Raw genomic sequence first — 13,030 nt, forward strand, 5'->3', positions numbered from 1 at the left:
AACTTGGATATATCATTGTTAATTATCATTCAAATTTTAGGTAAATTATTTTAATTTGCATCTTATACGGATTTTATAAGGGAAATATGGATTTTGGAGGTTGGTTATACAGGTTTGATTGACCAAAGGTTGACATGTATGAATCACTATCAGAATTCTCTCCAAAACGTGACTCCGTATCGAGACTGGTCTAACCACTGCTGCGCACAGGAATGAAAATGATACCTGGATTGTTACACGTGTGATGTCACGCACCCCTTTGGGATCCTCCGATTCAGTCTCGGCAGATTCTGTGAAAATCGGCTGATCTTATTGATTTTCCATTAATTTATGGCTTTTGGATCAGCTATGGTTCGAAAACACATGGTCAATCAACATAATGATTGTTGCTTTGTACAAGGAAAAAAGTGGAGTTTAGAGACATTGCATACATTTTATGGTGGTTTCAGTGCATTTTGCACCAAAAGTTACCTGATGTGCTCAGGTGCATGTTTGTAAAGCACACTGTGTAAAGAGTTTTGAAAAAAGTGGACATGGTATTGAGACAAGCGTGACAGCGATTGTAAAAAAAAAAAAACCCACAATTATTTTGTCAATATGAATGTAAAGCACTTTGGCTTTCTGTTTCTGCACAGAGACGAAGTTATAGACGGTCGTTGACGATATGTGACCCTGGTGGTTTATCTTTGTGTAATAAATAAATAACACAGTGTTCTGCTGGTGGGTGTTTAAAAGAGAGGAAAACCATTTTTGTGTAAGAGAAAAAGCAAGAATGAATAAAAGATGGGGAGTGTTGAAAAATGAACCAGCTGTATTAGAGGAACGGATGGAGGTTGTCAGATACAGACTCTTAACAGCTGTGTTTGAACTGCTCCTTGTTCTCTCGTGCACTGTTCCACTGAAGAACCATCCAGTAGCCGGGCTACTTGTGCTAAATTGCAGTTTGATGTGTGTGTGTGTGTGTGTGCGTGCTGTGCCCAGCTATGGACTGGCGTTGATGTGTATTCCTAACTCCTTTGATATCTCTGTTCCTATCTAACATTCACAGGATTGATTTTGGATCAACCACAACCTTGACTACAATAAAGCAATGACTGAAGCTGAATGAATGCATGACTTCCTTCATTTGTTTGCTGTATGTGCTTTTGAGTCTTTTGGGGCCAATTTCTGTCATGACATAACAACAGTGGTAAATTAATGCTTTCACAATTGGTTCTCACTTTTTACTGTAACATTGATCATTAATATTGTCCAGATCATTATCATTCTTTCCATGCCATCAAGCAAATAATACATTATTCCATGTAGCTAGTTCATCTAAATCTGGCTAAACTGGGATTAAGATAACACCATGCTACATTTACTTTAATAGCTAGGTTCAGCATAGCTACCATTTTTGGGCTGTAATAATATAAATATAATTATTGGGGAATACAGACCTAATATATATTTATTTACCTCATACACACTCACTGAACGCTTTATTAGGAACACCTGTACACCTACTCATTCATCCATTACCACTTATCCTGTGCAGGGTCGCGGGCAAGCTGAAGCCTATCCCAGCTGACTATGGGCAAGAGGCAGGGTACACCCTGGACAAGTCGCCAGATCATCGCAGGGCTGACACATGGAGACAAACAACCTTCACACTCAATTTAGAGCCACCAATTAGCCTAACCTGCATGTCTTTGGACTGTGGGGGAAACCAGAGCACCCAAAGGAAACCCACGTAAACACAGGGAGAACATGCAAACTCACAGAAAGGCCCCGTTGGCCACTGGGCTTGAACCCAGAACTTTCTTGCTGTGAAGCAACAGTGCTAACCACTACACCACTATGCCACCCTGTTCATTCATGCATTTATCTAATCAGCCAACTGTGTGGCAGCAGTACAATGCAGAAAATCATGCAGATGTGGGCAGCAGCTTTGGGTTTCACATCAACCATGAGAACGGGGATAAATGTGATCTCAGTGATTTTAACTTTGACATGATCATTGGTGCCAGACGAGCTGGTTTCAGTATTTCTATAACTGCTAATCTCCTAGAACTTTCATGCACAACAGCCTCTAGACTCTACAGTTTATCAGAATGGTGCAACGAAGAAAAAAAACTTCCAGTACTGCGGACACCTTGTTGATGAGACACCTTGTTGATGAGAATAGTTAATGAAGAATGGCCAGACTGGTTCAAACTGACAGAAAGGTTACAGTAACTCAGAAAACACTCTGTACAATCATGGTAAGCAGAAAAGCATCTCAGAATGCACACCCTGAGGTGCATGCCAGAAGCACAATAGCAGAAGACCACATCGGGTTTCACTTCTGACTGCCAAGAACAGAAAGCTGTGGCTGCAGTGGGCACAGGCTCACCTAAACTGGACAGCTGAAGACTGGAAAAATGTAGCCTGGTCTGATGAAGCTCTATTTCTGCTGAGGAATACAGATGGTAGGATCAGAATTTGGTACCAAGAGTATGAATCCATGGACCCAAGTTGCCTTGTGTCAACAGTCCAGGTTGGTGGAGGTTGTGTAATGATGTGGGGAATGTTTTCTTGTCAGACTTTCAGCTCATTAATTAATATCAGCCAATCATCGTTTCGATGCCACAGACTATTTAAATACGGTTGCTGACTTTATGCATCCCTTCATGGCCACAATTTATCCATCTTCTAATGGCTCGTTCCAGCATGAATGAATCATGTCATAAAGCAAAATTTGTTTCAAACTGGTTTCAGGAACATGACAAAGAATCGGTGACCTTCCCAGTCACGGATCTGAAGTCAATAGAGGGCCTTTGGGTTGTGGTAGAACGGGAGATTCACAGCATGAAAGTGCATCTGAAAAACCTGCAGGAATAACCTTAACCCATAACTACATCATTGCTTGTTTACCGCAATGCATTATGGGCGATACCCAGGGTCAGCTCCACTATATTGTTTACTTTCGCCTTTGTTAAACACTGCATTGTTCTGTCTAAGCAGTTTTAACCATGCCTAAAGTGAATTGCTGTGTGCCTTACGGTGTCTCCACAACAAAGAGAACACCTAATTTGAGCTTTTATCAGCTGCCAGTCGAGGAGAAGAGAAGAAAGAAATGGATAAGTTTAATCCGCAAAGAAAACCTTTGAACTGAATCGAAATGAACAGGTGTTTGTAGCTTACATTTCTCATCTCATCTCATCTCATTATCTCTAGCCGCTTAATCCTTCTACAGGGTCGCAGGCAAGCTGGAGCCTATCCCAGCTGACTACGGGCGAAAGGCGGGGTACACCCTGGACAAGTCGCCAGGTCATCACAGGGCTGGCACATAGACACAGACAACCATTCACACTCACATTCACACCTACGGTCAATTTAGAGTCACCAGTTAACCTAACCTGCATGTCTTTGGACTGTGGGGGAAACCGGAGCACCCGGAGGAAACCCACGCGGACACGGGGAGAACATGCAAACTCCACACAGAAAGGCCCTCGCCGGCCCCGGGGCTCGAACCCAGGACCTTCTTGCTGTGAGGCGACAGCGCTAACCACTACACCACCGTGCCGCCCGCTTACATTTCTCTGGTGTGAAAAAGATGTATTTAAACTGTGACCCAGCAATATTTCCATGGTCTGCAGAATGGCATTCAGTTATAGAAGATTATAACAATCGACACTGTTAATCATCTGAAACTAGCGATATTCCAAAGCCTGTAAAACAAAGAAGCATTCTTTGGCCTTTGCCCCTCAACATACCGAAGCACTCGGCAGCCGAACAAGCCTGTCGGACCGATAAAATTCCCAAACCACCAAGGGTTCTCTTTCGGGTATGTATAATGTTCAGTGTACCTCACTAGCGGCATTTACTGAAGTATACTGAACATGACACGGCAGGTCAGCGGGTTTCCAAAGATTTTTTTTTGTAATGTTTCCTGACATCAAGTTTTATTTAACTAATCACTCATTTATAAATGTTTTGATGCTGTTCATCTGGGCCCGGTATCACGAAGCAACCTTAGACTTAAGTCAAAAGTTGATTTTTCATAATAATTTCCCTTACCGCATCTGTAACTTTCATTGTGCTGGATCAAGATTAAGTACAAGGCTAAAACTTCATTAGAACAAAACTTCCTAGAAAACGGTAAGGAGTAACTGAAGATTAAAAGAAACTCTAAGATTAAGTCTAAGATTGCTTCGTGATCCTGGGGCATTGGGGGGTGTTAAAAAAACCAAAACAAAAAACAAACAAACAAACAAAAAAACCTTCTTACCTTCTCGTCAAGCTTGATTTGGATTCCGATTTTCCTGCTGCAAACCCTTGACATGTTATCCACCTCTTTAAATCACCAATTTCATTGTCTTCCATGACAGAGCACGGCAAAATCACTCCTCTCACATCGCTCTCACGTAAAATTAATCTAATATCCACTATATTGCTCAACTGCCGACCCCAGCGAGCCCCCGTAATGCATTGTGATGTCGTAGTTATGCTTGGGTGCTATTGTGAGATGCAGTCATGGACCAGAATCTCAAAAGAATGTTTCCAGCATCTTGTGGAATCCATGCCATGAAGAACTGAGACTGTCTGAGAGCAAAGGGAAGCCCTACACAGTAATAGTATAGTGTTCCAAATAACGTGCTCAGTGAGTGTACAGTATGTTTTACACATTTATGTTAATTTATACATCTTAAATGTTATTGGATAAACTGGGCTGATCTAAGATAGTGCTACTAGTAAGACAACCTGGATAATCCAATTAAGAAAGGGAATTATTACAGATTCTTCCCTGAAAATCTTATCAAGCACCAAATTTATGGGTTGGAATGATGTTTGTTCCTCAGTTTAAATCATTCGCCTGAGCAATTCACCCAAATAATGTTGCTTTTGTTTGGCTAACTAGTGTTTCTTTGGAATATAATATTGCTCTAAAGTCATAGTATTCGAGTGAAGTTTAATACAAGCTCTGATGTAAGGAATTAGGTCAGATCAGGGTCAGGTCAGAGGTCAAGCAGATTTATGACAGTGTGTTTTCTGTACCTGAACACCTCCACCCCCCAGCCTGCAGCAGCGGTAAAGAGCCGGGGACCCAGGTCTCGGGCAGGGTTGATGGGATAACCACAGTTGAAACCCATAGTCACTGCGACGCCTAGGATGGTGAAACCAATGAGCAGTGGCTCCATTCCTTTAGGGGCTCCTATGTTTTTCTTGTCCACGATGGCCAGGATACCCAGCACCAAAGCTGCAGTGCCAATCACCTGCACCGATAAGCAGTAACCATTACACTGTGTATGTTTGGGCTTGGAGTTTAAAACTCTGATTGATTAAAAAGTGTTGATTAATTTTCTATAACAACAGCTATGACAGTTATTCCAGCTGCAAGATAAATCACAGCTTTCTATCGATGCCCTTATTGTAATATTTTACTGTTTCTATAGTAATATCTCACACAGGGATGTGTACAATACAATGGATGCTCCGTCCTAATAAACAGATTATTAAAATGGATGTAATTTTTAATATAATGAATCTTTAATACAGTGAGGAGATTTTTATTTAGTATTTTGAAACGTGTCTCTACAGTCAGAGGGAAAAGTGTCACTGTAAGTCTTCAGACACAGGAAGGTCTTCTGGATGGAGGGCTTTGTAGTTTCATGGCAACATGATACGCTGCATTCTTTTTTTTTTGTCTTAGTAACTTTACAGATAAATGTGTTGCTCTTTAATAAACAGAAATGTAATTATTGACAGATTTCTATTGTAAAAGAAACACTCCAAGACGTGCTGTTATGGAAAATTCACTCACACCCATGTGCAGTTGTTAATTATTTTCCTATAGCAGCATGCCCCTTTGTGTTCTATTCTTTACTATATTCACTGTGAAAAGAATGATCACTGTCATTGCTACAGATCAAACAAACTGATACAGAGAAGTAAGTTTTGGAGCTTATTAACTGCTTGCTCCCAGTTTCTAGTGAAACCGTAAATAAGTGCTTTATTAAAGGCAGCTACTTGGATGGTAAAGTTGTAAAGCTAATAGACAAAAGACTCAGACATTGTAAGGTATTAACTGTAAAACAAATATTTGGTGTGCCTAAAGTCTTCATTAGATTCGGTCTAGATTTTTCTAAAAAATAATGCCTAACATTTCTCAATTTACTAAACATTTAAAAAATTATTCATGATCCACACATCCCAAATCCTTGGTTAGATTTTCATGAGTATTTAAAATGAGGTCTTTGAACAAGAATGCTAACAGATACGGTGTTCATAAACTTTCGACTGACTCAATGTGTCAGTGTGACCTGAGCCAGGAACCACTACTGGTGGATAGACACTATATTAGATATCATAAGCTGCTCCTGCATAGACATGTTTATATAATAATAATTTGACATGTATTATTTGAAGTCTAAGAAATAACACTTTACTGTACCCAATTATCAATTACTCTTTGAATTATGAAGGTCAGAGATTTAGGGTCATTCTAACCTTCCATACCAACATGCATACAGTGGTGCTTGAAAGTTTGTGAACCCTTTAGAATTTTCTATATTTCTGCATAAATATGACCTAAAACATCATCAGATTTTCACACAAGTCCTAAAAGTAGATAAAGAGAACCCAGTTAAACAAATGAGACAAAAATATTATACTGGGTCATTTATTAATTGGGCGGTACAGTGGTGTAGTGGTTAGCGCTGTCACCTCACAGCAAGAAGGTCCGGGTTCGAACCCTGTGGCCGGCGAGGGCCTTTCTGTGCGGAGTTTGCATGTTCTCCCTGTGTCCACGGGGGTTTCCTCTGGGTGCTCCGGTTTCCCCCACAGTCCAAAGACATGCAGGTTAGGTTAACTGGTGACTCTAAATTGACCGTAGGTGCGAATGTGAGTGTGAATGGTTGTCTGTGTCTATGTGTCAGCCCTGTGATGACCTGGCGACTTGTCTAGGGTGTACCCCGCCTTTCGCCCGTAGTCAGCTGGGATAGGCTCCAGCTTGCCTGCGACCCTGTAGAACAGGATAAAGTGGCTAGAGATAATGAGATGAGATGAGAGCTGTCCATGAACTGAATCTCAAGAGAAGGCGGGTCATGCAGCAATACAACGACCCTAAGCACACAAGTTGTTCTACCAAAGAATGGTTAAAGAAGAATAAAGTTAATGTTTTGGAATGGCCAAGTCAAAGTCCTGACCTTAATCCAATTGAAATGTTGTGGAAGGACCTGAAGTGAGCAGTTCATGTGAGGAAACCCACCAACATCCCAGAGTTGAAGCTGTTCTGTATGGCGGAATGGGCTACAATTCCTCCAAGCCGGTGTGCAGGACTGATCAACAGTTACCGGAAATGTTTAGTTACAGTTATTGCTGCACAAGGGGGTCACACCAGATACTGAAAGCAAAGGTTCACATACTTTTGCCACTCACAGATCTGTAATATTGGATCATTTTCCTCAATAAATAAATGACCAAGTATAATATTTTTGACTCATTTGTTTAACTGGGTTCTCTTTCTCTACTTTTAGGACTTGTGTGAAAATCTGATGATGTTTTAGATCATATTTATGCAGAAATATAGAAAATTCTGAAGGGTTCACAAACTTTCAAGCACCACTGTACTTAGTAATAATATTTTTTAAAATAAAGGTTAAACTGTGAAAGTTACCAAATTACACTGGGTTTAACTTAGACCCCATGGAAGTGGGTGGGGAGATGAGAATGGTGACCAAATTGATATCCAACATGGTCTCTCATTATCTTCATGGTACTGTATATGGGTCAGTTTGAGGTGAAGCTTCAGTAATAGACTGATCCAGTCACGGTCTAACAAGGACACTTATTAGGAAGTCATTCCTGATTGCTATTGTCAACTCATCCACTGTGAATCTGCACATGAGCAATAAAAGTGCTTGTAGACGAAATCACAGCATCCATTTTAGCATTATGATTTTGTAGCTAATGATCAACAGATGGCCATTTAGTATGCATCTTACATTATTTTATACTCATAAATTATACGAGACTGCTTGCTCATATCAAGGCCAAGACAAGAATTTACAAGATTGGTTTTATGACATTCATTTACATCAGGTCCTCCCCCGATTCACTTTTTAATATCAACTTTATCTTTTGTGCTTGTGACGATTACATCTAAACAGTAAACACCCACTTTCAATGGCTTTGGACGTTCTGGAGGTTTCTCTCCCATTCATTACTTCCATATGCATTTCATAACATTTTTAAATAACAGTAATTGCGCAAGTCAAGCAGCTATTAAATGAATTATGGCCATTTTCTCCGAAATAAAATATTTGAAAATAAATGGCAAAGGTCCATTACATATATTGTAGTTTTGATGTTTTACTAGTTTTGTTGTTCTTTATGTTTCATTGTTTTAGTTTGTATAATTTGCTCGTTATTGGCCTAGTCTCACTGTAGTGTTAGTCATGCTGGAGTGTTTTCAGTGTTTTACCCTGGGCTTTCCTGGAACCAAGGACACTAAAATGGTGCATAGATGCTGTTTACCTTCAGAAAAATAACTGATAGGGATTTTGGCAAATAAGTAGGCTACTATTTAAAAAAAAGAGAGAGAGAGCGAGAGAGAGAGTAACACAAGACGAAAACACACACACACAAACACACCATCTTGTTTTGAAAAGAAATCATGAATCCAGATTACTAAACAGCAACTGCAAAGCTCTCTATCCCAGACGTGTGTGTAGGGGAGAGCGGGGAGACTTGGGATGGGAGAGACTGGGGATAGTTTGTCTCATCTCATCTCATTATCTCTAGCCGCTTTATCCTGTTCTACAGGGTCGCAGGCAAGCTGGAGCCTATCCCAGCTGACTACGGGCGAAAGGCGGGGTACACCCTGGACAAGTCGCCAGGTCATCACAGGGCTGACACATAGACACAGACAACCATTCACACTCACATTCACACCTACGGTCAATTTAGAGTCACCAGTTAACCTAACCTGCATGTCTTTGGACTGTGGGGGAAACCGGAGCACCCGGAGGAAACCCACGCGGACACGGGGAGAACATGCAAACTCCACACAGAAAGGCCCTCGCCGGCCACGGGGCTCGAACCCGGACCTTCTTGCTGTGAGGCGACAGCGCTAACCACTACACCACCGTGCTGCCCCGGGATAGTTTGTATTCCCATAAATTAATTTCAACCAGTCAGCTTTTAGATTACATCATTAGTTAGATGTTGCCCCTGAGAGTAACCTACTTCCTTTGGAGCCACAAAGCTAGACACTGCAACAAGGTGCACTCACCGGCCATTTTATTAGGAAAACTCATCTGCCTGCTGTTTTATGCAGTTCTCTAATCAGCCAATTCCTCAGTAGCAGCACAATCATGCAGATACAAATCAAGAGCTTCAGTGAATGTTCACTTCAAACATCAGAATGGGAAAAACCGTGATCTCTGTGACTTTCACTGTGGCATGGTTGTTGGTGCCAGATGGACTGGTTTGAGTATTTCAGAAACTGCTGATCTCCTGGGGTTTTTCACACGCAACAGTCTCTAGAGTTTACACAGAATGGTGCGAAAAACAAAAAAACATTGACTGAGCAACAGTTCTGTGGGTGGAAACAAACGCCTTGTTGATAAGAGAGGCCAGAGGAAAATGGCCACGCCTGAGTTTCCCAAAAGTATCGCAGCACAAAGATCATAGTTAAATGGTAGAGCAAGCAGCACAATGAACGCTCTCTCTCCTAAATAAGATGCTCTTAGCGTTAAGAGGCTTTTGGGAAACCCACCACAGACTGGTTTGAGCTTCCAGGAAGGATATAGCAACTCATATAATCACTCTTTACAGCCATGGTGAGCAGAAAAGCATCTCAGCATGCAACAGCAGAAGACCACATTAGGTTCCACTCCCGCAGCCAAGAACAGGAATCTTAGAATCAAGAACAAGTTCCTATTAAAGCGGCCGGTGAGTGCATACTGCTGTGGTAAAGAGTGGAGTATTAACTACTAAAGTGAGTGCTCAAGGTGATATGTGCTCCACCATGGTGTGCTACAATGTTTTAAACCCTTTGTTGTATTTTTTTCTTCTGAAAACACCATTTAAAAAGTGCACAGATATGGCCTCATTCTGGTTCCTTGTTACACTCCATTGCATTGTGAACGGTGCGCATGCAGAGCTGCTCTGGTGCTGTGATCTAAAATGACCTCTTAGAATCAAGATCATGTTCCTCGTAAAGTGGCCAGTGAGTGTTTGTGCAGTTCAATATTTTTGTCAACCAAAACTTGTATTTTCTACTTCGCCTCCACCTTCATTCTATGGTGTAATGAACGCTGGTGAATTGGGGATTTGAGGAATTAAAGTATGTAGCCTAGAGTTACCTTATATAGTATTATTTATTAAACTTAAATTCTGGGGAAAAAAACATTTAATTTTTTTTTTCCCCAAAATGGCTAGATGGGGAGAGTTGGGACAGTTCATCATCTCATCTCATTATCTCTAGCCGCTTTATCCTGTTCTACAGGGTCGCAGGCAAGCTGGAGCCTATCCCAGCTGACTACGGGCGAAAGGCGGGGTACACCCTGGACAAGTCGCCAGGTCATCACAGGGCTGACACATAGACACAGACAACCATTCACACTCACATTCACACCTACGGTCAATTTAGATTCACCAGTTAACCTAACCTGCATGTCTTTGGACTGTGGGGGAAACCGGAGCACCCGGAGGAAACCCACGCGGACACGGGGAGAACATGCAAACTCCGCACAGAAAGGCCCTCGCCGGCCACAGGGCTCGAACCCGGACCTTCTTGCTGTGAGGCGACAGCGCTAACCACTACACCACCGTGCCGCCCACAGTTCATCATGTTACAGGTTTTTTCTTGTAGTTTACAAATATAAAATTATTTAAAAATGTATGTTAAAAATGTGGGCGTGTACCTGCATGAGAATTAAACTTAATTAATTCCTTCTTGAGAATGGAACGGTTTTGTCTTGTCAGGTTTTGGGTAAACTGACATTTTTCTATCACTGTACCATCACTGTGTGTTCGTACAGTTCATATGTTACAAGTTTTGATAATAAATAAAAATTAAACATGTAGGTCTAGGTGGTTTATTTTTCTTCCACATCTCCCCAATATGTCCCAATTCTCCCAGCATGATGCCCCATGTCTCCCCTCAATGTCTCATGTCTCCCTGCAAAACATAATGGCAGAAAAACTGAAGCCTGAAGGCCAGTATATATGACAAGCCGAGAAACCGTTGTGCTAAGAGGATATTGTAAATGCTCTCTAATACAATATGAATGTGATGCTACCTGCAAAGAATTTCATACAATTTACAAAAGCTGAAAACTTGTCCCAAGTCTCCCTGCTCTCCCCTACTCAAGTACCTTCAGAAGTGACTCCTAATGTAGTATGAATTCTTTACAAAATCAAAATCAGAAGATGCGCTCCCTCACCTGATCAAAAAACCCATTGACGTTCGAGAGGTGTTTTGCTGGATAGCTGGCAAAGATGCCTGCGGTGGCATTTTCACCTGTGACCAGCAACTGTCCGTTGGAGTAGGCCATAAAAGCATCTGTAGAGATTAAATGTTTTCTTTTAATTCTAAGTTCACCTCTACTGTAGATATTTCCTGAATATGTTCTACTTTGAAATATCATACAGATACACCTGTATACACAGTTGCAGTGAGTTAGAGAAGCGTGCAGAGGGTGAAGTCATCAGCATAGAAATACATAGGTATTTATGAAATATAAAAACAACTTAACATACATTGCTGAAGACGTTCATCTGATGCTAATATGTTATATATAGAGATAATCACTGGAGACAGCAAGGCCATACATCCCAATCTAAAGGCAGGGTGGGTTACACTCTATTGGACCCTCAGCCACAGATGACTGCCCCCCCCCCCCCAGTTGTATTTGAGGATGAACTCTATGACCATTTCACCACTCGAGAGCCCCTACATTGCATTGTTAATGTGATGCTTGCTTGGTCTTTCTACTCTATTGATGGTACTGGTATGCTCAACAGTTCTCTTGGAAGTTTGTTCAAAACATTAACCTGATTCTAGGGACCAGAAAATCACGTTTGAAGTGGTATAAAATATTTACTCACCATAGTACAGTCCAAAGACAATACAAGAGCCAGCAAAAGCACCAATGAACTGGGCAACCACGTACACTGGGAATTTTTTAATGGAACATTTGCCTAAGATTACCATGGCTAGAGATACAGCTGGGTTTACATGTCCTCCTGTAATAAGAAGACAAGTATATGTTAATGTCCTAAATATTTGGATGATCAACATTTTGTTTTCATTAAGTGCATGGTAATTAAAGCATGATGGTGGGCAACATGTGTTAAAAATGCATTCAGCAGACACCCAAGGGAATACGGGTATGTCCTCTCTATTACGACAGGAAGTGTCATAATAGAGATATTCATACTGTAAGTGCTTCCTGCGCCAGAACCTGGTCTTCCCAGGCAGTCTGCCTTCCCAGTACTAACCAGGCATTAAGGTGCATTGGGTGGTACCGATCTCCATTTCTATAGTCCTCGGACTCTCGCCTATACAGCTAGGATTACAGTGGGGGGGGGCTAGTCCTCTGGTAACTGCAAGGGTTTGACTCCCCCTCACATCTGTACTGCAGTGTGCCTTATCAGATGGCAGTAAGTACCATTTTTATGGCATGACCCGACCGTGAGTAGAACTCACGATCTCACACTCAAGAGGTGGACACGCTAACCACTAGGCCAGCTCACGGTAATAGAGAGAATACTGTAGATATAATACTAATACATTCACCGGCAACTTTATTAGGAACACCCATCCACCTGCTGTTTTATGCAGTTCTCTAATCAGCCAATCCCTTGACAGAAGCACAATGCATAAAATCATGCAGATACAAACCAAGAGCTTCAGTTAATGTTCACTTCAAACATCAGAATGGGAAAAATTGTGATGTCAAAGTGTGACTTTCACTGTGGCGTGGGTGTTGGTTTGAGCCAGATGGACTGGTTTGAGTATTTCAGAAACTGCTGATCTCCTGGGGTTTTCACACACAAC

General features: G+C 41.5%; 1 protein-coding gene across 1 annotated transcript in view; it reads right to left on the reverse strand.

Moving 5' to 3' along the window:
• Positions 1–13,030, reverse strand: part of aqp9b (aquaporin 9b) — a 39,288-nt gene that overhangs the window by 11,881 nt on the left and 14,377 nt on the right. The window contains exons 3-5 of the mRNA XM_060911701.1: positions 12,079–12,216; positions 11,415–11,533; positions 5,020–5,237 (exon numbers count right to left, since the gene is read on the reverse strand). Coding sequence (XP_060767684.1) covers positions 5,020–5,237; positions 11,415–11,533; positions 12,079–12,216 — 475 coding nt within the window. The remainder of the gene's footprint in view (positions 1–5,019; positions 5,238–11,414; positions 11,534–12,078; positions 12,217–13,030) is intronic.

Source organism: Neoarius graeffei, chromosome 27 (assembly GCF_027579695.1).
Source record: "Neoarius graeffei isolate fNeoGra1 chromosome 27, fNeoGra1.pri, whole genome shotgun sequence".
NCBI classification, from domain to species: Eukaryota; Metazoa; Chordata; class Actinopteri; order Siluriformes; family Ariidae; genus Neoarius; species Neoarius graeffei.